Source organism: Astatotilapia calliptera, chromosome 5 (genome assembly GCF_964374335.1).
Source record: "Astatotilapia calliptera chromosome 5, fAstCal68.1, whole genome shotgun sequence".
Lineage (NCBI taxonomy): Eukaryota > Metazoa > Chordata > Actinopteri > Cichliformes > Cichlidae > Astatotilapia > Astatotilapia calliptera.
The window spans coordinates 35139943-35165320 of NC_137426.1; the positions used below are offsets into that span (position 1 = coordinate 35139943).

The window sequence follows — 25378 nt, forward strand, 5'->3', positions numbered from 1 at the left end:
CAAGTATTATATAAGTAAGTAAACTGACATGACAAAAAAAAAAAAAAAAAATTGTTAAACTACTGAAAAAGTGTATTTATTTTAGCTCATTTCTCTATTAAGGACTTCCTCCAGAACGCTGCCTAAAGGAATGGCAGCAAATTCTGATAAAAGTAAATAAACACAGGTGTAATTAGTATGTAAAAAGAATGTGCAGAGTCAATCAAGGATGAAGAATTGATGAATTAGTGGAACAATTTATTATTACTTATTATCTTTGACTGTGGAAAGCTGGTAGTCTTAGTTGGTCAAACGTTTTTTTTAAAAAAAATTGGTGGATTAATGCTTAGAAGGATGTGCGTTTTACATTTTCTCAGGTAAATTTCCTGCTTATTATACAAAATATGGCTGATCAACCCTTTCAGCTGATCAGACTGTAAACCCATCTTACTATGAGAAGTTTCTCATAGTAAAATCTCCTCAAATATCCTCATCTTTATAAGCTTTCTTCAAACTCAAAGCAGTCTAAAAAAAAATCAGTTGTTGCCCTGTCAAGTTAAGGTGAACACTATAAGGATTCATCATCATAAGGATGTGTGATTATCTGGTTCTAAATTGCTTCTGCTGTACCTTTCCTACGGCTCTGTAGCAGAATCTCTGAAAATCCAGCAGCGTCAGAGATAATCTTATTACTTGTCACAGCATTTTAGAAATAAGCCGTGGGGATAAAGTTATAGTCAATCATTTCAAAGACCTATTTTGCCTGTCAAAACATATCATCTGTGATATTTCAGACAGCAAATTGAAAGAATCATGATTTTATTTTAAAGAAACATCATTTTGATGAAAGACATAAAAGAGCACCAGAAAGTTCTCACATGTTTCTTCTTACTGTGTCCTTGGATATATTGTGAGCGAGCAAGCTTTGAGGCTTTCGTTGAGAATAGGGGCTTGGTTGCTAAGTTCCATAGGTTGGGGGTGCCTATGTGCTATTGCTCATGTGGGAGCAGAGTGAAAGAAGTGAACAAAGATTGATGAGAACGGTCAGTCTGTTCAGGCTCCTACTCAATGGAACTCTCTCTCGCCTTTGTGTTATTGAATTATTCGCCATTAGGGCATCAATGGAGGGGCAGTGAAAAGCCTTTGAAACACAGTGTGCATATATTAGCAGTGTTTAGGGTTAAAAAAGGAAGGGCACCTTGGCTGCTAAAAGTGATTTTACCTATATATGCAGGTAGGAGTGAAGACTTTAATCATACAGCTCTGGTTGTCCATGACGCTATAATAGCAGCATTATGTAGACATTACAAGCATTTAGAGACATCTGCCAGACCTGCAGACTTGATTACATGGTTGCAGTGGGGACAACAGACCCAGAGATAAACATTAAACCAAAGGCTTTGTACTTTAAAAGTGCAATTACACCCTTACTTCCACCAAAATGAATAGTTCCCAACAGTAGTGGAGCTCAGGCAAGACTGACCTGCCACACACGAAGCCTCATTCAATAAACTCAAACACAACAAGACTGAAAATTGGAATAGTAAGGCCACATCAAGCCTTTATAAATAGCATGGGAGAGCTTTCCAGGCATGAAGCCAGAGGTAAATAGAGTCATTTCAACCTACTGTAGGAGGAATTATAATTCGTTATGGTTGATTCTCGCCACAAAGGCCTTTCTAATGCAATAACGTGCCAAAACAAGCCCTTGCTTCTCATGACACTTGCTATGCTGGGGGTTTAACAGCTGGTTGAACCTAGCAGAAAGGCTTATGTCTAGTCTACGCGCTCTCTCTATAAACATGTAGTGTCATCACCCCACATCTTTATGTAAAGGTACAAAGATACACTGAGTCATTTCTAGTTAAAAAAACCAAGAGAATTTGACCAGCTGTTAAATCTTGACCATCCAGCTCAGAACAACAATGCATTAAATGACATGCATTTTTGTTTTGGCAGATTTTCTGGAAATATATTTATGTTTGTATGATAATCATCAGTTTACCCTCCACAATAAATCTAATAAACTTGTACCAATTGGTGACGCCAACCATGGTGAAACTGCTTCTCCAATCTCCTGGTGGATGTGCTTGCCAGCTTGTGAGCTATGCTACTAATTTTCTTCATCACTAATGTCATTTCAAAAAGATGGGAAAAAAAAAAAACTTCTGTAACTCGAATACATTGTGTGTTTTCTTTTGTTTTGTTTTTTAAACAGTGGACTGCCATTAAAGAAAACTTTTCCAAATAAATGACACAGACTACAAACACAACTGAGTTTTTTTTCTTTCCATCTATTAAGAATCTGTGAAGGTTTTGTATGTGATGGAACCACAATGAGCAAAACTGCATTGTGCAGGTAAATCTAATGAGGGGTATGCATGAATGCAGTTAGCCATTGTAGAAGCAAACTCAGACCTTATGTTTTTGCTTCCCCTGTTCTAATGACTGCCAAGAAATGAAGCAATGACAAAGAAACAGGCCACCAAGAAAATGTAAATGCAGGATATGAGAAATTAAAGATGCGGCAAATGTTTTATAAAGGAATAAATGTCATTAAGATGTTTTTTTACAGACTGAAGACTGCGTTCTGGTAAAAAATAGAACTAGTGTTTGGGAATAACAGTACGTCAGAAAGTAAGTTAACTGTTCCAAGCAACTGCTATCACTACAATAAGTAGTTAATATAAAACCAATAGTAGTTCAGTCAACATGGTGCAGGATCGAGTCTTGACAAAATTCTATACTCCAACCCAAACATTAAAATACTGCTGTTTGCTCAGACTTAAATGCTACATGTGAAGCTGAGAGTTTTCACCTGTAGTAGAGGAGCTCTGATTCCAGCTGAAGGATGTGTCTCTGCAGTGCTGATACATGATTTGCCTTTGCCTCCAGTTCCTTCACTTTACCCAGCCCGCTGAGCAGCGCCTGTCGGGCCTCCTCCACCTTCCTTCTCATGGCCACCTGCTCCCTCTTCAGTGCCCTGTTGCAGTCCTCCAACGCAGCCACAGTCTCTTTAGAGCTCCACAGTTCCTGCTCCAGTCTCTGATTACAACGCATGGCTTCCTCCACCTGCCGATCTTGCGAGCTACGCAGCAGCTCTATTTCGTGGATTATGTTCTGTAAGCTTTTCAGGTTGGTGTTGGCCATTTTTTTCTGCATGGCTTGCTTCTGGTGAGCGACAAAACAGCCTTCGTCTGCTTTGTGTTTGGAGTGGCTTTTCCACAGTCCGACCTGAATCGAAACAAATGAAATAACTGAGATATTCCCATAACTTACTAAAACATGACTAAGCAGGTCTTGCATTTGTAGGAAACCATAAAGAAGTGTTGTTTTAATAGATTGCGAAAATGAATAACTCCTTTGGGCTGCGAGGCTGTGAAAAACATCTCTTGGTGTTAAGGTGTCAGCAATCATATATCTAAAACCAACTTGCTCTTGTGCTGTATGTGCTATCAGAATATGAAATATGTGGGTTTTGGAAATTGTTGTTCCAAGTCTCCCCAATCCCTGTACCAATAAACAAACATTTTAACTGGCACATATCAAAATAAAAACCAGGAATGTAATGTTTCTCTTGAAAACTAGTATCAGGATTACATCTCATCGTGATTTGTTGACAGCTGTTTATGAGTTTCTCACCCTTTATAAAGGGTTGCTAAGCTTGAATTCATTTCTTAATGAATAAATGAGATGTGAAATTGTATAAGCTATAGGTTGCCAAGTTGGTCTCTTTTCCCCTGTGGCAGAGTGTTCCCCATCCCTGACTGATTTTTTTGAAGGAGGTCTCTTCCTGTTAAACAGTTGTTTAAACCTCTGGTTATGGATCGTCTGATCATTGCAGTTCTCTCTCTAATGTTGTAGGGTCTTTACAATTTAAACAGTGACAACTGTTGCTGTGAAGTGGTACTCTATAAATATAAATGAATTTATTTTAAACTTGACTAGCTTTTTAACTTCGTCTAGCAGACATTTTAGTTTAATGCTAATGTATTTTGCTTTTCATTAAAACCTTATGAATGCTTACAACTGCAGAGGAGCTGCTTGAACCTGTTAGGAGGTCCAGATTGAACCCCTCCTATGACCATCTGAATATGAACCCTTTCTCCAGCCCTGCCAAGTCCTCATAAGCCCTGTGCAAACAAGCCTGTAAAGCTGAAACAACATGTGTCTTAGCTGGTGCTAATTCATAAAGTCTGACAATGGACCCATCCACAACACCGGCCAGGAAACAAACTCACAATTTAGGACTCAGTCGACATTTACTGGTCACTGTTCCTAATGAATGAAATTGTCCAAAGTAACGAAGGGGGCTGAGTCTGTGGCTTTTGGGGGTTTTTCTGGGGAGTGAGACCACAGGAGACATGTTCATATTTCCTGCAGGAGAAACCAGAAAAATGGGATCTGCTTTCTTGTCAGTAATTAGTTGTTAGAAATTATGTATTAACAATTTCAAAGTCACGAATAACTACTTCCTAGCGTTGGTCCCCTCAGTAAAGCTTGGGCCCCAGCAGCACTCCTGTTCTTTTACAAAAGGCCTATGGACGCATATTGCATATTTTTATGGGCTTGGAAGATCCAAGTGAAAGATATTACATCCTAAAAATTACACTATATGGACAGACAGAGTATTTAAAATCCCGCTTCTCACCTGCAGAGCCAAACAGCGGGCATCACTGCTCTGAAGTGCGGCTCGCATGTCCTCGATCAACTCCCTCAAACTCGCATTCTCATCCTCCAGTTTGGCTATTCGATCCTCCGCTTCCTCCAGGGCCACGATCTCCTCGTAGCACTCCCGGGTGCAGGAGCCAAGCCTGCAGCCGGAGGCGTGCCGCCCCTCCGGGAGAGGAGAGGGGCCGCTGCTCGCTCCCACAGACAACAGCTTCTCTCGGCGCTTCAGCGGGCTCCTCAAGCGGATCTGAGTCTCTATGTGCTCGCTGTCCATCCCGACCAGCAGCCGGCCGTTCTCATACTGGCAGCCAGCCTTAGTGCTGAAGTACCCGCACAGTTTGGCGTGGAACTGTCTGAAAGTGAGTTCGCTGGGCAAATTGTCTAAAACGTCGACGCATTCTGTGTCCTCCGAGTCTTTGTCCAGTCCCAAAACTTCACACAGGATGTTAAACTCCTCCACGGGGATTTTGCCTGCACCTTGATAGTCCATGTGGTGGAAAATCTCCTGCAGATACTGATCCAACCCGGTGGCCAAAACAATAATCTCGTTCTCCACTCCCCGGTCCAGTCCGTAATGGTAAGCCAGGGTGCTGACTATCCATTGTGTCCTGCGCGCTGGTCGGCTGTATGGATCAACGGAGTCTATCGCATCCATCATTTCTACTGAGCAAAGTCATATTTCCTCGAACTGAACTGGAGTTGCTGTGTTTCTCCTCGCAGCATCCCGTGTGCGTTTCGTTTCTCGCTCTGCGCGAAAACCTGGAGCACAGTGGCGCAGCTCGAAACGAGGCGTGTGTTGAGCCCGAGCAGATTTGAATTTAGCACTGCCCCCAAAATCCACAACAAGGGGTCCCAAACAGCGCTCAGCAATGCAGCTCCAACACTCCGCGTGTTATAACGGCCTCCAACTGCCGTGCGTCTGACTGTAATTGGCACCAGGTGTGTAAACTTTTCTCATTCACTTGGGTTAGACTTTGTTAAGATGTAAGGCGCCCCAGAGACTTACAGCCCGTGCTGCATAATGTCTTTTATTTTAAGCTGAAGAAAATTCCACTCCATGGTCTGTGTGCAGGGAAAACACACTCTTCTATGGGGGGGGGTTTGTACTTTTTGCACCTTGCTTTGTGCATGATGTAATGCGTGAGCTCGGTCTGTGGAGTTACATTTTTGTTCTGTAGTTATCTTCTGTACTTTTCCCTGTTGATTTTCATTTTATTTTAAGTGCTGGTACCCTGAAAAATCTCATCTACTTACATGTAAGCCTGTTGATCCTCCCAATAAGTGAGCTATTAATATATTTAATGTCCACCAAGTCACCCAGCATCAAAGGTTAGAGCTAGGGACGGGACTTCAGGTTCGGTAAACACCTGCCTCTTCTTCTAATCCCAAATTTAAAAGCTTGTAACAAATAAAATAAAATAAAATAAATACTGCAATGGCAAAGTGTGTGAGACTCAATTTGAAAGGCCGAGCGTATTAGCAAAATTTAGCAATATCCACAATTTTATCATTTAATGGGAAAGAGAGCTTGATAAACTATTAGAAAAAAACATACTGATCAAGCTCAGAATGTTATGCTATAACATTTTTCATATTTTTCATGGGTTTTTTGCATGTTTTCCAGTAACACACTTAAAATGCTGAATATTCTGTACAGAAAATGAATATTAATGGCAGCAATTTACAGGATTCCCACTGAAACATGGCTGAACAGGATGGCTGCCACTACTTTCATGTGATGGACTACAAAGTTGTTCTCCACTCCTGAAACTGAGATACATAATGCCGAGTCTGCATAATAAAGGGAGGTTTTGTAGTGTATGAATTCAAAAACTGATATAAAAACCCCCTCTGTTGCTAGTTTGCTCAGTAAATAGGTCTGTGGAGTGGTATGGTGATTTTCCAGTTTCTGCGATTAAGAGAGTGAAATAATGCTGTGCATGTTTCTCATCTTATCTGCTTTGCCACAAATAGTTCTTTAACCTCTTTAATGACTGAGCCATTTCGCCTTGGGGTCGATAACTAAAGGCTCCCTAAAACGGGTGGATTAAATTGAAATCTCTGATTATTCACTCAGACCAAGACATATTCTTAGACACCACAACCGGTTATCCAACTAACTCAGTTGCTTTTGAAGGTATCATTGTAATGTTTATCCAGTTAAACTGAGGTTTGTAAATGTGAAAAGGGTTGATTACGATTGCAAACAGCATATTCCCTAAATATCAATTAAGGCACTGCCTGCGTGATATTATTATTGGGCGCTGAGCCCGCCTAAAACTTTGAACCTAGGATATTTTGGACTTGTCATTAAACTTGGAAAAGAAACAAAAAAAAAAAAAAAAAAGGAAGGAAAGAAAGAAAGAAAGCGAAGGAAAAGACGCTGCCTCCTTATCTGAACGGCGCGTGAGGGCAGGGGTGCGCCTGACGTCCTTCACTACAGCCGTTGCCATGGACAACCACTGCGTTGTCACCATGCGTTGCACTCCTGAAAATCACGTAGGTTGAACTTTTTTATGTCGTTTCGTTGTGTAATTTATATAAACTGAGATATAATGTAAACTCTTGTCATGGTCACGGGTTTACAGTGAGTGACGCTGAAGTTAATGGACTCTAAAGGCTGCAGGAAGCTGTAAGCTAACCTTCATCTGAGACGAAAGAGACCGAGCGAAGGCGGTAAAGTATGCTAATAATTAATTTGTAATATTTATAGGCCTGTTACACATTTTGCGGAAATTGCCGTGCAAAACTGAAATCAAATTTTTGTACTCAAATTTGAGCCGGCTGCCTTTCATGAATAATTGGGACTAAATGCTGGCTGTTTCTGGGTACGAACCTGAGCCAGAAAGACCTACGGTACTCTGGCAAAGGCGGGGTGGGGGCGGCGGGCATTGTCCTGCTGAAACAGCCACATGGCAGGGCGATGGCACACGTACAGGTTGGACCACCTCTCTCCAGTTAGATTTCCTTCAAGAACAATTACATAAGTAATTAATCCCTTGTGTATCTTGACATTTGACAATGCAACTCAGTTGCTTACTTACTGTGCTTTTGTTTAATAAGGATATCTCTCAGTAATCTCTGATTTGTTTGCGGGGCTGTGATAATTCTGAAACCAACACCACAAACTGCAAGAAAAACATCAGTTATATCATCTCCCAATTCCAGCTGCACATACCACACTGATATCTGTGTCAGGGAGTACTGGTCAGGTGAATAGTTTTCTCAAAAATGATTTAGGTATTTAGTGAACTGAAAATATGTACATAACAGTAACAATTAAGGAGTCTATTTTTTGTTCATGTTCCATGTCATAATCAAAGGATCAAGCTTGTAAGAAAAAGTTTCATTCATTCATTCATTCATCTACTTCAGTGCGAACCAAAACATATTTTCTTTGGAAATTGTTACACTCGTATTAGTGTTTCAAATCTGCTTATTAAAGGTTATTGAGATCAAGGTATTGGTCAGCTTTTGTTTCTGTTACTTAAAATTAGTGTCATTAAGATGTAGTCAAGCATCTTGCTCTAGATTGTTTGCTTGGCATTTTTTTCAGGGAATAAATAAGTAAGAATATTTTTAGTTTTATACCTGTTTCATAAACATGTGTCAAAGGACAAATTCATGCTACACAATGATACACAAAGGACAGTGTTGGGCCATCTTTCCATGAACACATCAGGCCTGTATATTGATTCTCTGCTTTACCTCTGTGCTACTTGAAGGCTGAAAACCATTCTAACAAAGGATATTCTCTCATTTGGTTGTCTGATGAGGGTAGTGGAGAGCTCTATCTAAAACCTTCCATCTTGCTTTAGATCTGTGAATCATATTGTCCTCATCAAACCATTCAGCGAGCCTCTGTGCACTGTGGATGAGGCATTTTCATCAGGATAGAAATGTTACATCACAGGATAAACTTGATTACACAGAACAGTTTGGATTTGCAGCAACTCTTTCTTTCAAAGAGAAAAGTGGAGCCAGACCTTTGTGTCAAACCCCCTTGCATAAGAAAACTGCCTGATCCACTCAGCATAGCGGTCAAGCAAGGGATTGGGCTAGGATTGAGATAAGCTGCTTCCTCACAATTACACATTTCCATGTAAAATGTATCATCATTTGTCTTGATGCATGCTCAATCATCCAGGTAAGAAAATCCCAAAAGGTTTTGGCGTAGCTTCATTTGCTGTTTTCTTTCAGTGTTTTCCAGGGAAACTATTCCAGCAAAGTCTGACCCAAAAGGCAACATGTCAGAGAAGAGTGTTTGTAACCCAACCTGTGATGACGAAAACATTTCAGAGAAAGAACAGAAAGAAGTCCTCGTCTTTGAGACTGAACTGTTGTCCAGCACCGATTCATATGAGGATATTAAAGTGCAAACAGATGACAGTGCCTACTACGTCACATGGACAGTTTACATAGCTCTAGCCGTTCCACAGGGTAAGATTGTCCACAGAACATATAAACAATTATTATTAGCTCTGTTTAGATGGTCAGAGTGAGACGGTTGAATTTGACAGGCTCTACATATCTGCTGTAATGTAATAGTGTTTTGATTCTAAATCTCATTCCTGCACATTTGGCCTCTTGCAGGGGAAGTCAGTGCTCCTGAAGATTCTGAGAAAGCAATGAAATCAAAGAATGTGTCGGTCCACAAAGCTCAGAGCTGCTATCATATTGAATACAAATTGTTGCCAGGTGATACTGAGACGGTTAAAGTGGACATACTAGTATTTGGGCCGGCAGCAAAAATATACAGAGAAGACGAGTGCAAGGTAAATAGGATCCTCTTTGTTTGTGTATGTGTGTGTGTGACATTAATGAACAATTCATGAACATCATAAGTGGATGGGAGTATCTCGTGGTGTAGAGTTACGGTAAATAGTTGACTGCTCAGGCTGCTGTTGAATACAACTTTGAGTTTGTCTAATGCAAAAATAAATGTGAACAGATTCTAAGAACGTGGCTTGAGGGAGATCAGATTTGGGTTGGCTGGGCCCAGAAGTTTAACATCGGACTCAACAGGGATGTGCTCATCAGTCTTCTACCTCATAAGATCAGGCTTCAGATTTGGAACACTAAGGATAAACTTTGCAGCCAAGCCCGCTACGAAAGAGTCAGAGCCTTCAAACTGTCACAGGAGCTGTCTGAGGATGAAACAGAGTGCGGTGAGCATCCATTTCCAATTTTCTTAAAAATGATCAAAATATTACACCTATTCAGCATAAAAAGAGTTTTCAGCTTTCTGTCTGAACCATGAAGTAATCGCCAGAAAATTATATCCATTCATTTTCTTCCGCTTATCCTTATTGGGGTCGCAGGGGGCTGGAGCCTACCTCAGCTATCATAGATCGAGAGGCAGGGTACAGCCTGGACAGATTTGCTGTCTCTAGCACAAAGAGGCTGGCAACCATTCACACCCATTGGCAATTTATAATCACAAAAACCCGTGTATCAAATATGACGCACTTGTCTTTAGAGGGATAGAAATGCTTTAACCAGTTTGATTTACAAGGGCTTCAATTGACTCAAGAATCAAATGGCCAGAAATTACAGGGGACTACAGAGACGTCTGTTAAGTAAGGAAACACAGTCTCTGTGATTAGTCACCATCCAAAGCCCGGAAACCCGGCGTGAGCCAGGAAAAACCCTCCTATTGTGTTATGGAATTATGAACTTTATATTTTTACTCAGGTTGTATTGAGACGATGGTGAACAAGCTGAGGAGCCTGTGTGAAAATAAGACACACACATCTAAAAGACAAAGAAGCAATTTTTGTGTTGATCTCAGTCCAGATGTGGGACCAGAAACGGGTATGTGCATTACAACAATGAATATTTTATGTATATCAGTGTGTCATACTTTTATACTTCTTAATGAATACATTTTTTCAAACTTAAAACAGGTTTTGAAAAAACCACGAGTGATTATCATGACCTCGATGCCATCAGAGATAGTGGCACTGCATCATTTGAAATCAGCCCTGTTTGTTTGTTGGCAGGTGAGTCAATCTCATAATCACCAGTGCTGGTCAGCTGAAAACAAAGCACTGTTCCTATTTTCTTATGTGAGCTTGTATTTTCTGACTGTCAGGTGAGAACTCACTGACTGAGAACATCCCAGTCTGTTCTTCTGGGGTTTTTGAGATCATCTTCAACATTTCTCTGGATGAACCACTGATGTCAGACCAACTGAAGGCTGAACTCAATCCACTTGTTATCACAATTTTGTCAGCCACTTCACTGCCTTCATCGTCAGTGCCTTTTCACATCCTACAGGTGGGATGTACACATCGTTTTAGTTTTGACACCTTTCTATGTGTTCAATTTATTTCTTACCCAGTCTGCCCTTTCTGGTAGTGGGCTGTGGTTTCAACTTTCAGCTCTGAGTCATTTTCTGGATGATTTCTTTTTCAGGAGAAATGTATGCCCGTTTATTGCCAGTATAAGTTCCATAATTTAAATGAACACAGGACAAACTATCACAAGCAGGACACCAACATCTACTTCAGAGATGTGAATGTAATCTTGACTGGTTTGATGAGTCGTAAAGAGCTATACGAGTTCCTATCCGGTCCACCTCTGGAGATAGAGGTTCATGATCGTGACCAGAAATCGGAAGCGCTGAAAACCCAGACACTTGGGACTGTGTCAGAGCATGACATCCAGTTCGGTGGATCGGTATTACAGCAGAAGTCTTCAGCCATTAATCCTCATGGTATTGCAAAACTAAACCTCTCTGAGCTACTGCTGGGGAAGAAAAGTCTAAAGGTGTGCTTGCCAGTTAAATGCAGCCCTTTGCTACTGGACAGGGAGCGAAGCCCACACAAGAGGAAGATGTCAGAGAAGCCAATGCCACAAGGCCATTATTACGCTGCCAATTCTCAACTCAAAGTCAAAGTCGAGATAACTTGCCCATTCAGTGTTCAGAATGACAGCTGTGATGAGGACTCCTGTAAGGGTCCGTTTGGCCGCATTGTCTACCTCTTTGGATACAGCAACTCCTCTGCGATGACCAAGCTGAGGTCGGAGATACTGCAAATCAATGCGGCAGCTTTCCATCTGGGCTCACGCTCAGTGGAAAACATAGAGACAGCCCTGTCAAATTACCAAATGAATTTTGAGCACAGTGAGACCAAGGATCTGGATTTTGTTTCAGGGTTTCATGTGATAGATAAGAAGACCCACATCTTTGTCCTTGAAGGGCTCAAACAAAAAACAGTGAAGAGACTCTGGGAAGCCATTCCTATGAAGTAAGCCAACCCGTGCTGTCTTGTCCCAACAGCCGGTGTTAACAATTTTCACCTGTGCTGCCTGCTGGATAAAGTGTTGAGATTCCATTGAGGGTGCTGTAGTTTGTGTGATGTTTTGCAGGCTACGTGGGAGTGAGGAGGAGCAGGTGACAGTGCTATATAATTCAAACCTGGTTTTCTTCAGACGCATCTATGACTCACTAGACATGAGCCTGAGTCCTATCCATCTGAGTCAGTCACTAGAGACCATCATGAAAAAGTCTCAGATCTACGTTAGAGGCACGATCCCCCAACCCTGCTTTCAGGCTTTGTCAAGGTAGCTGAATTAGACATATTTATTTTAAGTGAATAATGGTGGTGGGAGGATGAGCCAGAACAACCGTAGCTTTCGATTTGACGTGTTTTTTGGAAACCACATTGCTACTTGGTGTGTGTAACTCCAAAGCTCAGTCCCTTTTTAAATATGATTTGGTCTTCACCAGCTTCTATTTATATCCAGCCCTTAAGTTAAAGTTAACTGCTGTTCTCTATTCATCAGGTAGTCCCCAACTGTTTTGTTCTACAATCTGGAGCCTACATTTAATAAAGTAAAGGGTTGCCAGTAAAGACAACTGCACCTGAAAATCAGAGTTAATGGGAGTAAACAGAAAAAGAGCAAAGAAAGGTGCAAGCTGTTAAACCAGAACAATGAGCTGACAGCTAGCAAAAATTTGCATGTCTTATTGAGAGGTTCACATTGACTGACTGCTTCCACCTTATACTGGATATTTGGCATTTTTTTGTTCTTTTGTTTTGTTTTACATTTTATGTATACAGTGACTGTGTGGTGTACTCAGTTTCAGAGTCAGATTCACTTCTTGCTAACCAAGTTGATCTGAAAAGACTCTCGTCTTTGGTTAGTTGGCTAGTAAAGGACCCTTGGATCAAAATGAATATGTCAAATATAAAACAAACAATTCGGTATAAAATGTATAAATTGTGTAATTTATCCTTTTTCTTAGGTTAAGCCAGCTTTGTCAAGTGAAGCAGCTTAAAGAGGTGGTGGAGTACAACCTGTTCCCCTCAGCTGACATGATTCTCAGCTTGAGCAGTGTATTTGGTTTATATGCTGAGAAGAGGGAGCAAAAGGTTCGGGCAAACACTGAAGGGAGCATTCCCACTCTGCCTATCAGGATGAAAAGACATGGGCCCATCAGCACACATAACACAGAGTACATCACATGGAAACAGAACAGGCCTCTCCAGCAGCTGAAAGACTTTGTTCAGGTTTGTGATATCCTATAGTACTATACACTTACTTGAAGCGTTTTATTAACAGATCCAGTCATGTGTATCATTATATTCCAGGAAAATATTAAAAAGGTGCAAGAGCAGAGAGAGCAGTTGCAGAAGCCAGAGGCTGCAGTGTTAAGGATAGACATGGCTGCAGGAAGAACAGCACACAACTACAGCATCCAGACCTTCAACTCAAATGAGCGAGCTAGGGAACTGCTCTGCAAAGAGATGGCCAAGGTGTGTGTAGCATGCTGTCTCTAACATATCAGAGTATAGTATAGTACCAAGAAAGTACCATTGTAAGGTGTTCTTACAATGCCATTGTAAGAAAGCCCTCTGTCTGTACAATCTCATGGATTTGACCAGCTTTTCCAGTCACATCACAAAGACATAAAATATTGTCATTAACATTGGGTTTTTCTCTTCTTCCACCACTGCTCTCTCGTTAAAAGAGTCATTTAAAAATAACTTATGAGGTGTGCTACACATGTGGCTGATTATTAGCCTTATACATAAAATGTGATTAGGCGGAATGGTGCTATCCACCTCGGCCGCTGTATTCCAGATGGCGGGGATCCAACCGGCACCTGCGCCTGTGTATTTTTAATGGAATAAATGTAATTACACACAAACCTAATCAATGTATATTTATGAGTACAATATTTTTTTTTCTATTAAATAACCTCAAGAATGACTTAGTGTATCTTTAAATGTATTTTTCAACCTTTTCTGACACACGGTGTCATTCTAGCTTGCAGAATAGTCTATACATAATGAACATAATGAAGCTAAGTAATTTTTCTGACTGCCTCAGGTGCCTGGGCGCAGGTTTACCTACAGTCAACGGTATAACAGTGCAACAGTGGACCCAGGAGACATTCCATGGAAAACCAATGCTAGATCTTCTTCTACATCTACATTTTGGAATATTAGCACGAGCAAGTCCAAAGTGCACCCTAACCACCCAGATGAAGCTCGTGTGGAAGAGCTGAGAAAGGTAAAGTTCATTTGCAAGTACTGTGCAACAGAAGAGAAATAGGTTTATTGGTATTACTATGAATACACATGGGACAAGGATGACCATGACCATGAGCCAGTATGTTTAGGTTAGGTATAGAATAGCATGTAATATGACATGACTAATAATATTAGCCCTTCTGTTGCTTCAGTTGTCGTGAGCACACAATTATTTATTATCCAATGGCAGTAAGAAAACATTTGTAAGTTCTTTGAAACATCTGCCTAATCTTCAAAGGTTATGTGATGATAGTGTTTTGTAGTTGATAATTCAGTGTGCTTCCAGCCGTGGAGGGAGAACATCCTACATGCCAACACACTGAAACCCACACTTTCACGCGACACATGGCCCTGGACTCAACACTCGGAGGACTTTGAGCTCTACAGGAAACCTCCCCGGTTCTTCAGCACCTCTCCCGTGACCATCTACCTGGCTGGTATGGACACAATTAAGGAACTTAATAGCTGAAGTGCAGGATCTTTAAGTGCCTTTTTATGCTTATTTACCCTCTGAAGAGTCCAAAGCACAACAAGGTTCCTCTGAATGTCTGAACTTTGCCTGCAGTCCCAGTATCATTAAATCTTTCTCCATCATTAAGACCATACACGAACAAACTTAATGTGTTGGCAGATGTAGTATTTAAAAATGACAGGAGAAAAAAATCTAGCATATTTGACCAATCACTGTAGATTCAGTGCATCATCAGAGTTCCTGAACTCTTGGAAAGCACAACCTCACTGTACACACTTTTGTGTGTGGCAAGTCTATGTGAATCTTTTTGTTTAGACTCTGGTTCCTCAAATGGAAATCCAGATTTACTAAAGTGTAAAACCAACGTTTAGGGTTGAACATTTATTGTCAGGATTTACTAAAGAGGCGCCGTGTCAAGTTTGTAAATGAAAAGCATGGACAGAGGTGTGTTTGTGGCTGGCCTCACTGTCGTTATTGCAGATGTGTCTTCAGAGAAGTGGCACTTAATGTACATTTCTTACTCTTTTCTGTAGTACTATATCTGTTACACAGTACTGTGCAAAAGTCTTGAGCTGCTTGAGAAGCAAAACATGTTCAAATATACATGGAAATACTTTATATGAGCCAAAAACAGACATTTCTCATCCACTTGGAAGTCAGTATTTTGTATGACCACCTTTATTCTTCAGCACAGCCTGAACTCTGTGAGGCAAAGTATTGTAGACAATATTAAGATGTATGTAAATTTTAGCAATTAAAAGGACAGATCTGAAGTGTGTAGATTAATGACTGAATCTTACTAAAAATGTAATATGCAGCCTCATGTGGCATATCAGACAAACAACATTCAAAAAAGTAAAAAGCTGCCCCAACCCTCTAAGACCATATACAGTTGCTGATATTTCAAATGAAAGAGTTTATCTTTATATGAAAACACAAATTGTCCTTTAGCTCGCACTGTTATGAAATGCTTTGCTGCAGGATGGTAGAAATGAATGAATGGTCATAATTGAAACGATGTGGTTACATCTGTGTTTTATTCGATGACTGCAGCATCATCTGGAACTTAGTGTTCGTACCTGAGGATTTTTATTGCATTCATCTTACTAGTATTGTGGAGTTCATCGAGAAACAGACAAAATCCATGATCTGCACTAAAGTAGTTACAGTTGCAAGAAAAAGCTCACAAACCCCTCAGCAATTGTGTAAATATACAATTTCCAAGTAGAGATAATTATACTTGTTCCTTTTTTCAAGTATAACTGGGATAGCTGTAGCAGCAGGTCATCTATAAATTGAGCGGTTGATGGTTCAATCCCTGGAAGTACTTCAGACCCCCAAGTTGCTCTTTGATGTGTCAGCTTTAGAGAGACAGGGCTTAAGCATTGAAAGAATGGGCGAATGAGACAGGTAGAGCACTATATAAGAACTAGTCCACTCATCATTCCTGTTATTTCTCAACACTTCTCTTTGATTAAGGTCACACCTTTAATTTGGACATTCCAAAACATTATCTTCATTTTTCTTTGACCGTTCTTGTGTATTAGTCTGGGATAGGGCTGTGCGATATGACCAAAATCTCATATCCCAATATAAGACATCTATCTTCCCGATAACAATATAAATCACAAAATGTAACATTTTCTGTAAATTCTGTGAATCTCGGGCAGCTCGACTTGCGTGAAGTGTTTCCAGCTGGGCGTCGTGTACTTGGAGCAGTGTTTTAACTGATGCATGAAACGATACATTTTTAGACATAAGTAACGGCCGCAGTTTTCTTTGTGAGTATTTATTACACAGCGTGCTGCGGGGAAAAGCCTGTTCTAACGTTTGAGTCTAAGGTTTATTTTTTAGCACCTGGCGGCTCTTTTTTGCTTCTCATCCATAAACACGGCATACTCTTTCACGTAATTCAGTTTATTTTGAAAAGTCTCAACACGATCTTGAGCTTTATTGTGAAAGGCTTATGTGGAAAATAAACAAGCGGACACGGGATGGTTTTACCGTCGTTGTTGCTAACGACAATGCATAAAAACAGTCGCTTATCCGTCCGTAGTGTGGTTATATTAAATATAAGAGAAAGAGAGAACTTTAAGAAATTAATTTAGCCACTACAGTGACCATCAAAACCATGAACAAATATTGCCGTAAACAGTTTATTTTGCGACACCACGAAACAAACGATAGTGTAAAATAAAACGATAGACGTTTTTATATCGTCATCCGATATATATCGTTATATCGAACATCCCTAGTCTGGGACATTCTATTCAGACTCCCTTGGTCCAGAGAAATATCACCCTGACTTTAACTAGTTAGAATAGAATAGAATAGAATAGAATAGAATAGAATAGAATAGAAAGTGAAATTTCGGTGTTACACAGCTCTTATAGCAAGGGGAATATAAAATATAAAAGGAAGACACAAAGTGGTCCTATATACATAAGCAACTGAAGTTCGTATACACAGGTAACAATGTACAGAAATATGTATAGAAAAATTGTACAGGGATATGTACAGTATAAAATGTACAGTGAACAAACAGCTGGTGAGTAAGATGACCAAAGGATGTTAAACTGTGTTATAGAGTTTGACAGCTTCTGGTAAGAATGACCTGCGGTAGCGCTCCTTCCTACACTGTGGGTGTAAAAGTCTACTGCTGAACGAGCTGCTCGGTGCTTGTACAGTCTCACATGATGGATGTTAGCTTAGACAACATCCTCTCCTCCCCAACCTGCTCGATGGACTTCTGCGGACAGTCCAGGACAGAGCTGGCCCTCTTGACCAGTTTGTTGAGTTTCCCCCTGTCCCTCTCTGCCAATCCACTCCTCCAGCAGACCACAGCATAAAAGATAGCAGATGCCACCCCAGTGTCGTAAAATGCCCTTAGAGCAGGGCTCTAGACTAACTTTTTGCCATGGGCGTACCGGTACGCCTAACTTTAAAAAGTTAGGCGTACCGGCACAAAAGTTAGGCGCACACAAATTTTATAATAATTTATATAATATAATGTGTTTTTCTGGATACACTGTGCTTTTTCAGCATTCAAAGATTGATGCCACCGTGTCAGAGCACTGGCTATGAATTTCAGAAGGATCTGGCCTTAACAGAAAAGTTAGCAATAGTTCTTTTCCTATTACAGCTACATCCACTTCTGTCGTGCCTAGGCTGCTCACTAGGGCTGGGTATCATCACTGATTTCTATAATCCATTCGATTCTGGTTTTCAAAGTCCCGATTCGATTCAATTTAGCCTCAGACAGTCAGAAATATTATAATTCTGATCATTTATCAGTACTGACTTCATCAGAATTGTGAACATCACAGCAGATGCCTTTGTGTGAAAGTAACTGAGAATAAAACACAGAAAAACATGAAGGAGATTTTCCTGGTCTGGCTTTTTATAGCAGATAACCTTAAAAATATTCTACAATGTTCTGCATATAAAGTTTAAATTTCTTCAGTATTGAACAACAGAAAAAACAGGCTTTCTTGTCCGAGGTCATTTAAGTGAAAAAAAGAAAAGAAAAAGACAGCAGCCGACAGCGCTGTAAACAGCGGTAGACTGGTGGGTAATAAGCGAATGAATAATACAGAAAACAGATTGGAGACGAGAAACTGTTCTTGAAGTACAGAGAGAGAGAGAGAGAGAGAGCTAGCTGTGCATGGAGTGTGATTTTAATAGTCGTGGAAGCAAAACAGCAAAATTCATGACGACATTGATCAAATGTGAAGCGCAGTTTGCTGCTTCTTTTGCTGCTGGCTCTGTGAATTTTGGTTGGAGAGAGACAAAACCTGCAGCTCAGAATCAGCGCAAAAAGACGTAAACACAGCGCGGACCGCACGCATCAGAATCGCTGAGCTCCAACAGCGTGACCGTCTACGGGCCATCGGGTGAGAAAGCCGAGAAAGACAAAGTTGATTCTGATGCGTCGGGTCTGTGTTTACGTCTTTGTGTGGAGTCCGTGTACCTGCTCTCATCTGCTGTTCGGTTGTTGTTGAAATGGTTTCGTGAGCTTTAATCTGAGAATCTGGCGTTTCTGGCAAAACACAGTAATATTTAAAAGTCGATTCAGGATTTAATGAATTGATATCGCTTTATTCAAGCTACTCACCTCCCACTTCCACCTGCACTTTCAACTGGACCACGGCCAATCAGAGAGGTCCCGCCCCTGACTATCTCTGATTGGTTTAGTCCACGATAGGGGCAAAATGTGTGTCTGTTGTTGACCATAGGGAAGGTTGCAGATTTTTTTTTTTTTTTTGCTACCCGAACAGTTGGTCGCACAGGTGCAACCAAATATTTGCACCCATGGCAAAAAGTTAGTCTAGAGCCCTGCTATCACATTCTTACTCAACTGAACAGAACAGAACTTTAGATTCAACATCTTGCCCAAGAATATTTGGCAGACTGGAGTAGCAAAGAGTTGAACCACCATCTCTCTGATTAGCAGATGACTTGTTCTAACTCCTGAGCTACAGCCTCCCCACAACACATCAGTTTGTTGTGCATGGGGCCGCAGAGCAGTCAGGGTGCTCACGCTGAATCTTGTAACAATGGGCATGTGAGGATCAGAACTGGACCACGGAGCAATGGAAGAAGGTGTCCTGGTGTGATTAATTGTGTTTTCTTTCATATCACGTGGATGGCTGGGTGCATGTGCATTGGTTACTTGGGTAACACCTGGCACAAGGATGCATGATAGGAAGAAAGCAAGTCAATGGAGGCAGTGTGATGCTTTGGACAATCAAAGTCAAAGTCAAAGTCAAAGTCAATGTTCTGCTGGGAAACCTTGGGTCCTCCTTCACCCATGTGGATGCTACTTTAACATGTGTCGCCTACTTAAGCATTGCTGCAGACCATAATCCACCCTGCCACAAAGAAAAATGATTCAGGAATAGTTTTTGAGTCACAACAATGAGTTTGAGCTCTTGACTTAACCTTCCCCAGATCCTTTGTGAACATCTTGGCTCAGATACCACAGCACACCTTCAGGTGTGTAATGGATTTGATGATGGGTCAGCAAAAGGGGGGGACCAACACAATACTAGGCAGGTGCTCATAATGTTGTGCCTTACTGGTATCTGACCGAGAGTAGTTTATCTATTTTATTTGTGTAAGAGGGTCCTTTTTGACCTTTCAGAAAGGTGAAAAATCCCACAATTCTTTAGTTCACAAGTGATGCAGACACTAACTCAGTATACAAGCATGTCATGAAACCACAAGGTTTCATTTAAAGCTGTACTGCTGACGTAGAGCTACATTGATTTTCCTGATTCTGATCAAAACAAAGCACCCAAGAATTAGTTTAAGGAAAAAAGTATGTAGTAAGTGACCTATTTACATGAACATAATAATGATTAAATATTAAAATTTTTTATATTAGTTGGAAATTAGACACAGTGGTTCCAGTGGATGATGTATCCCGGCATGCCAGCAGGTTGTCAGACAGAAATAAACAAACGCCAAATGAAAGCAGTTAACAAAAACCACAACACAGCACTCCAATAAGGTTTTAAACATTCACAACAGAGGGCAACATCTTTAATGCATTTTCAAGAGACAGTTTTCCTTTCAGATGTAACTCCACCATGGAACTATTTTCCTGTGGCACAAAGGCAGATCTGTGATCTGTCCAACTAACAAAAAACATATTTCTTAGATTTCAGCACTATGACATGAGTTATGATCTCGAGTGAGTTACATGTTTGGTAACATTTAATGAGACATACGGTGTGCTTACATTTCATGTATGTGTTTTGTTCAGGGACACTGTGAATTAGATATGTAAGTGCAGATCAGGGATAGCTCCCCTACTTCAAATACATATGTCCAAAAATGCCTTAATATTAAGTGAGACAGAGAAACACATTGTCAGAAGACCATATGAAGTTTAGTTGAATTCACAAAAGTGCATGTAATAATGTCACAGTTTGGGCTCTTGTTGTAATTCTGATGGGGTTGAAATGTTGTCTTTTTCAGTCTGTCAAGTCTTCAGTGGAGCTGTGATGCACTTTTACTTTTCTCCACTCACGAACTGTTTGTCTGCAACTTTATTGCAGTTTGTCTACAACTTCATGAGAAGACTAGGCTCAGCTTCATTTTTAAAAGCAGACAAAACTGGACAAAAACATGGGAGCATACATCATGTGACAGTTACAGCCTATAGTCTCAAAGCCAACATCTAGCAAAGCACAGAATATCTAAGAGTGGATTTTCCTATGTCTGTGTACGCTGCAAGCTTTTTCACTGTACTAAAGGCCAGTATTGATCCATTTTGATTGAAGCTCCAGATGGCAGATATTTAAGCCAGTAGAAGTCTTTGCTGCTGAGTAACACACTCCCAGACTGAGCTGGAGAATAAATTTGGTCGGGCAGAAGCTTAATTGATCTCAGCAGTGTACAGAGTTACTCGTTAATGTGTGCCATGTTATATTTTTCCAACTCTGTTGTAAGCTAAAACCACACCACGCCTGTTAAGTTTATCAGCTGTATGAAGTTTACAGGATGAACTCTTTGGAGTTGTTGATCCACAGAGTTAAGCGTGTGCGCTGTTGATCCTCAGGAGATCGTCTACAGCAGGAGCAGCTCCAAGCAGCCAGAGCTCAGTACAGCCGCTGGAAGAAGCAGCTGCTTCCTGACGGCAGCAACGTTAACTCAGCAGACAACAGCCCCGTCCAACAATTCAAGTGTCACATGAAAGGAAACCTGGAGAGAACTCAGGATATACTGAAAGATCTGCCAAAGAAATATTCACTGAGGAAACCAGGCATGATACTTAAGGTACAGCATTTCCACTCATTCCAAGTGGCACTCAGAATTCAGTACAAAAGAGTACAGCTCAACAACATGAAAAGCCTTCAGAATAACCATGCAGACAACTAAAACTGATCATTAAGGGAAAGTTAAGGTCAGAACTCTTGTATGTGACTGGATTAGCTTACGGTAAGCTAGAGGCACTTAACAAACGAGCAGCTAGGTGTGTTTATTCATGACTATAAAGAGTTTTATTTATTTCACAGACCTGCATTTGTGTTTATTCAAGGGTTACAATAATATTCTCATGACAAATGGCTTGATAATCAAGATTTTTTTTATTATTATTGGATAAATCTTTCATATATTACATGGTTCAGTTTCAAATAGCATAGACTGTATATAAAACTGTGAAGTCACCTGTGTCAAAGATGCATTTTTTGTTTTTTTTTGTGGGACCCTGAAGTCACCATACCAGACAAGAGGCTGAGATTATCAGTTAATGCTTGGTCAGCAACACAAAACTGTACAGGTGTAATACATGAACACTCAATGAATCCAATATTAATAAAATACTTTTAATATTTAATATAATTCCTAGAGTATTTAAAAGTAGAATGGGAGGCAGAGCCTTCAGTTTTCAGGCCCCTCTTCTATGGAACCAGCTTGGAATTAAGGTATTTTTTAACTTTTAAGTTTAGGGTTAAAACTTTCCTTTTTGCTAAAGCATATAATTTGGGCTGGATCAGGTGACCCTATAGGTGTATCTTGCTGGGGGATTCCCACAATTGAGTATTTCTTCTTCAGTCACCTTTCTCACTCACTGTGTGTCTATTGACACAGTCTCTTCCTGTTAAAAGGGAGTTTTTCCTTCCCACTGTCGCCAAAGTGCTTGCTCATAGGGGCTCATAGGATTGTTGGGTTTTTCTCTGTATGTATTATTGTAGGGTCTACCTTGCAATACCTTGAAGCAACTTTTGTGATTTCACGCTGTATAAATAAAATTGAATAATTTCACTCTCCAAATTTGGAGCACAAACTTGCTAGATTAGACAATTATGGACTAGAGGTCTGGTTCACTCCCTTAAATTAGCAAAGGTGGTACCTCAGTGAAGTCCAGAAGCTAGCGCTTCTTGTTTAGGAGGTTGCTATGGAAGGAGAAACTAGCCATAGTGACAAAATAGTGATGGCGCTGGCACGGCTGGCAGCCTTAACCCAATTTCCCTCGGGATGAATAAAGTATGATCAATCAACCAATCAATCAATCAATCAATCAAAAACACATTAAGCCTAGATTATAATCCACTGTGGACGCAGACAGCTGGGAATCCGATGGCCAGGTCCTGTCACGCTACTTTGATGTCCACTTGAAGTCCCATGCATTTTTTTCCAGCTACAGCAGTTCACAAAAGTGTTAACAAAAATGCAACTTTAAAGGCCATTTATGCTACACATGTTTAGTTTAGATCTTGTATACTTGTTTTTCTTTTATCGTCGTGGCTCTTCTTGCACCTAACTGAGGAAATCTTTGAGCCAAGAGCTGCATTTTGTGTTACAGCCTTTTCCTCAACTGTCCGTGATGAACGCTGCTGACAACAAAGCAGAGGAACGGGAGAGAGTGCCTCTGGCTCCAGGCCCATGCGTGGCCTGCAGCCTGGGAAGAAACGCCTTTCCCAGACACAACTCTCAGTACAGCAAGTACCACTACAAGTGAGCTCAAGTGCTGTTTGAAAAGGCAAATGCTGGAGAAATGAAAGAAAGATTTCTGAAGTAATATATGCTTTTTTTCTGTTGCCTCTTACAGTGGATTCTGTGAGCAGCATTCATTTTTGTACAAGCGGACTGCCCTGCCTCTGACAGACAGGGAGAGGAGCATCTTCAGGTTTCAAAAGTAGCATTAAACAACAGTAAAGGTCAGCCATTCAGGAAAACCTGGTGTCCAAACAGGCTCATTAAAACTGCTATCCTGCAAAATTATTCATTATAGCATTAAAGTGAAAGAGCACTTAGGATTGAGTTTCATATAATGCCATCAGAGTAGAAGTCTGACCCACTGAAGTTATTATTAATATAAAACAGCTAATATTAATCTCTTCATGTTTTACTGAATGTAAAAACAACCACTAATACAAGATTGGAGACGCATCATTGGGACTGGTCAAAATAGTCCAATCAGAATACAGGAAACAGTATTATGGTCTCAGTGGAGAGCTCAGTAAGTTCTTTCGAGAGGGTGAGAGCAGATGTAGGCTCTGTTCTCCAGGACCTGTTTGGCAATCTTCTTGATGTTGGCATCGTTGTTCTCAGGAGAGTCTGAAACGAATTGAGACAAGAATCACAAACCACGCCACACACTCCGATCAGACGTAAACACAGCACTTGATCATAGCGCTGGTTAGCTTAGAGGTCATTAAAAAAGTGCACGGTGTGAAAATGAAAAGCAGCGGGTGGTTCCAGTGTTGGTATGTGCTGTTTGGTGGGGAAATTCCACAACACATGCAAGTCTTTTGTACTAAGATGTTGCTGAAAGAAGAAAAAAAAAAGTCCCACACGGATCACGGTGCTGTTCTCAATTACCGTTTTGTGTTGTACTTACGTTTTTGCAGCTGAACCATCCAGTAATTGTTCTTAAAGAAGGCATCGTTGCAGAATGTGTTCGCAAGCAGCACCTAAAAAAGCAACACCAGTAAACATTTGGCACCTCTATCTGCAAATACTGTACACATAATTACTGAAAACCAAAGGTGTATTGCGTGCACCCTCACATTTATGGCTTTTAACTACAGTGCAGAGACAGCACAGCGCTGCCCATCTGAAACACAGAGGATAATATGAAGCATTCGCTGCCCTCTTTAAAGGCTTTCTTTCTTAAAGTCTTTGTGTTGAGGTTTTGTTTTGCATCGCTGTTTCTCATTACGAACAGGACTCTTTTTCAGTCATCTTTACACTCCATCGTCCTGCCCTTCACCTAAATCTGCTCCAGGAACAACCGCTGTTCAAATGAAGGTAGTGTGCTACAGCTTTTACCTCGATCAAATAGTAAAGTGAAAGTAATAAAAGTGACGGCGAGTTTTATTTAACAAGTCTAAACACAAGCTGATCAAAAGCCTAATTAAACACGTCAGCAAGTGAAAGGAAAAAAAAAAAGAAAAGAAAAACACACAAATATAGAATAACAGACGTGGAGCTGTTTTAATTGTTTGCAGAAGGAACCGCTGTCCTGCAGTAAGTGAAAACAGCCAAAACAAACCACACCAGATAAGATTATACGATTTAATAGAGCCTAATAGTGAGGAATAAAAATCACGTTCAAATTCTCCGTGGGGACTTTGATTATGAGCCGTAATGCTGGAACCATCCAAAGTAAACTTCACACGAGCTGCTAGACTCTGAAATGTGTGAATGATGACATGTGCTCCTGTAGAAACCTCATCTGTGTGATGTCAAAGAACTAGTCTAGCCACAAACATCAGTTTGGGTGGTAACCATCAAACTCACAAATAAAGCACTATACCATATCAATAACTAGGGTAGACGTTTGTGTACACACACACAGTTCAAAACAATTACACAATACGATAATGAAAAAGGATTAAATTTGATAAGATTGGCTGTGTGACTAAATTTGTAATTCACCTCAAAGAGCTGAGACATATCCTGCTTTATGCTGCTGTTAGTGTGAAAGTCTTGAGTGTTTGGCCAACAGCAGAGTGTGACTGCACTGCATGTTTGGGAGATTTTCTTCTTGCATCTTACTAATAAATCAAGAAGCTCTACATCCGGTCCACTTCATGTGTACGTGGCATGTGTGTTACTGGGGACCTGAGTAAGTGCTTTGCTGAATGTGATTCGTCATACGTTGAGAAAGTTTGTCCGGTTAGGCCCCTCCAATGAGCCGTTCAAGGGAAACACTGCCAAAAGAAACTACTTGTAACCAAAGTGTCCTCATGCTGAT

At 40.6% G+C, this 25378-nt stretch overlaps 3 protein-coding genes across 4 annotated transcripts in view; 1 reads left to right on the plus strand and 2 right to left on the minus strand.

Annotated features, from left to right (window-relative positions):
* Window positions 1-6087, minus strand: part of efcc1 (EF-hand and coiled-coil domain containing 1) — a 23582-nt gene extending 17495 nt beyond the window's left edge. Inside the window, exons 1-2 of the mRNA XM_026169044.2 lie at window positions 4631-6087; window positions 2798-3213 (exon numbers count right to left, since the gene is read on the minus strand). Coding sequence (XP_026024829.1) covers window positions 2798-3213; window positions 4631-5308 — 1094 coding nt within the window. The 5' untranslated portion in view covers window positions 5309-6087. The remainder of the gene's footprint in view (window positions 1-2797; window positions 3214-4630) is intronic.
* cfap92 (cilia and flagella associated protein 92 (putative)) lies at window positions 5427-25201 on the plus strand. Of its 2 annotated transcripts, none has more exons than XM_026169041.2 (17): window positions 5427-7149; window positions 7239-7331; window positions 8851-9090; window positions 9244-9425; window positions 9602-9818; window positions 10345-10464; window positions 10557-10652; window positions 10745-10929; window positions 11068-11903; window positions 12025-12219; window positions 12905-13169; window positions 13251-13415; window positions 13993-14175; window positions 14482-14632; window positions 21233-21450; window positions 22982-23133; window positions 23228-25201. In XM_026169041.2, coding segments are annotated over exons 2-17 (3297 nt in total). In that variant the 5' UTR covers window positions 5427-7149; window positions 7239-7330; the 3' UTR covers window positions 23319-25201. The 2 variants fall into 2 exon arrangements, with proteins under 2 accessions (XP_026024826.2, XP_026024827.2); XM_026169042.2 differs by having other exon boundaries at window positions 7239-7326.
* acad9 (acyl-CoA dehydrogenase family, member 9) overlaps window positions 21743-25378 on the minus strand; it is a 14710-nt gene continuing 11074 nt past the window's right edge. The window contains exons 17-18 of the mRNA XM_026169045.2: window positions 24020-24092; window positions 21743-23736 (exon numbers count right to left, since the gene is read on the minus strand). Of these exons, the coding sequence (XP_026024830.2) occupies window positions 23636-23736; window positions 24020-24092 (174 nt within the window). The 3' untranslated portion in view covers window positions 21743-23635. The remainder of the gene's footprint in view (window positions 23737-24019; window positions 24093-25378) is intronic.

Bases quoted from the DNA above. Each gene is read 5' to 3' on its own strand.
- cfap92 (XM_026169041.2), top strand. The intron at 9,819-10,344 runs GTGAGCATCCAT...ATTTTTACTCAG, and splicing joins TGAGGATGAAACAGAGTGCG to GTTGTATTGAGACGATGGTG. The intron at 13,416-13,992 runs GTGTGTGTAGCA...TGACTGCCTCAG, and splicing joins TCTGCAAAGAGATGGCCAAG to GTGCCTGGGCGCAGGTTTAC.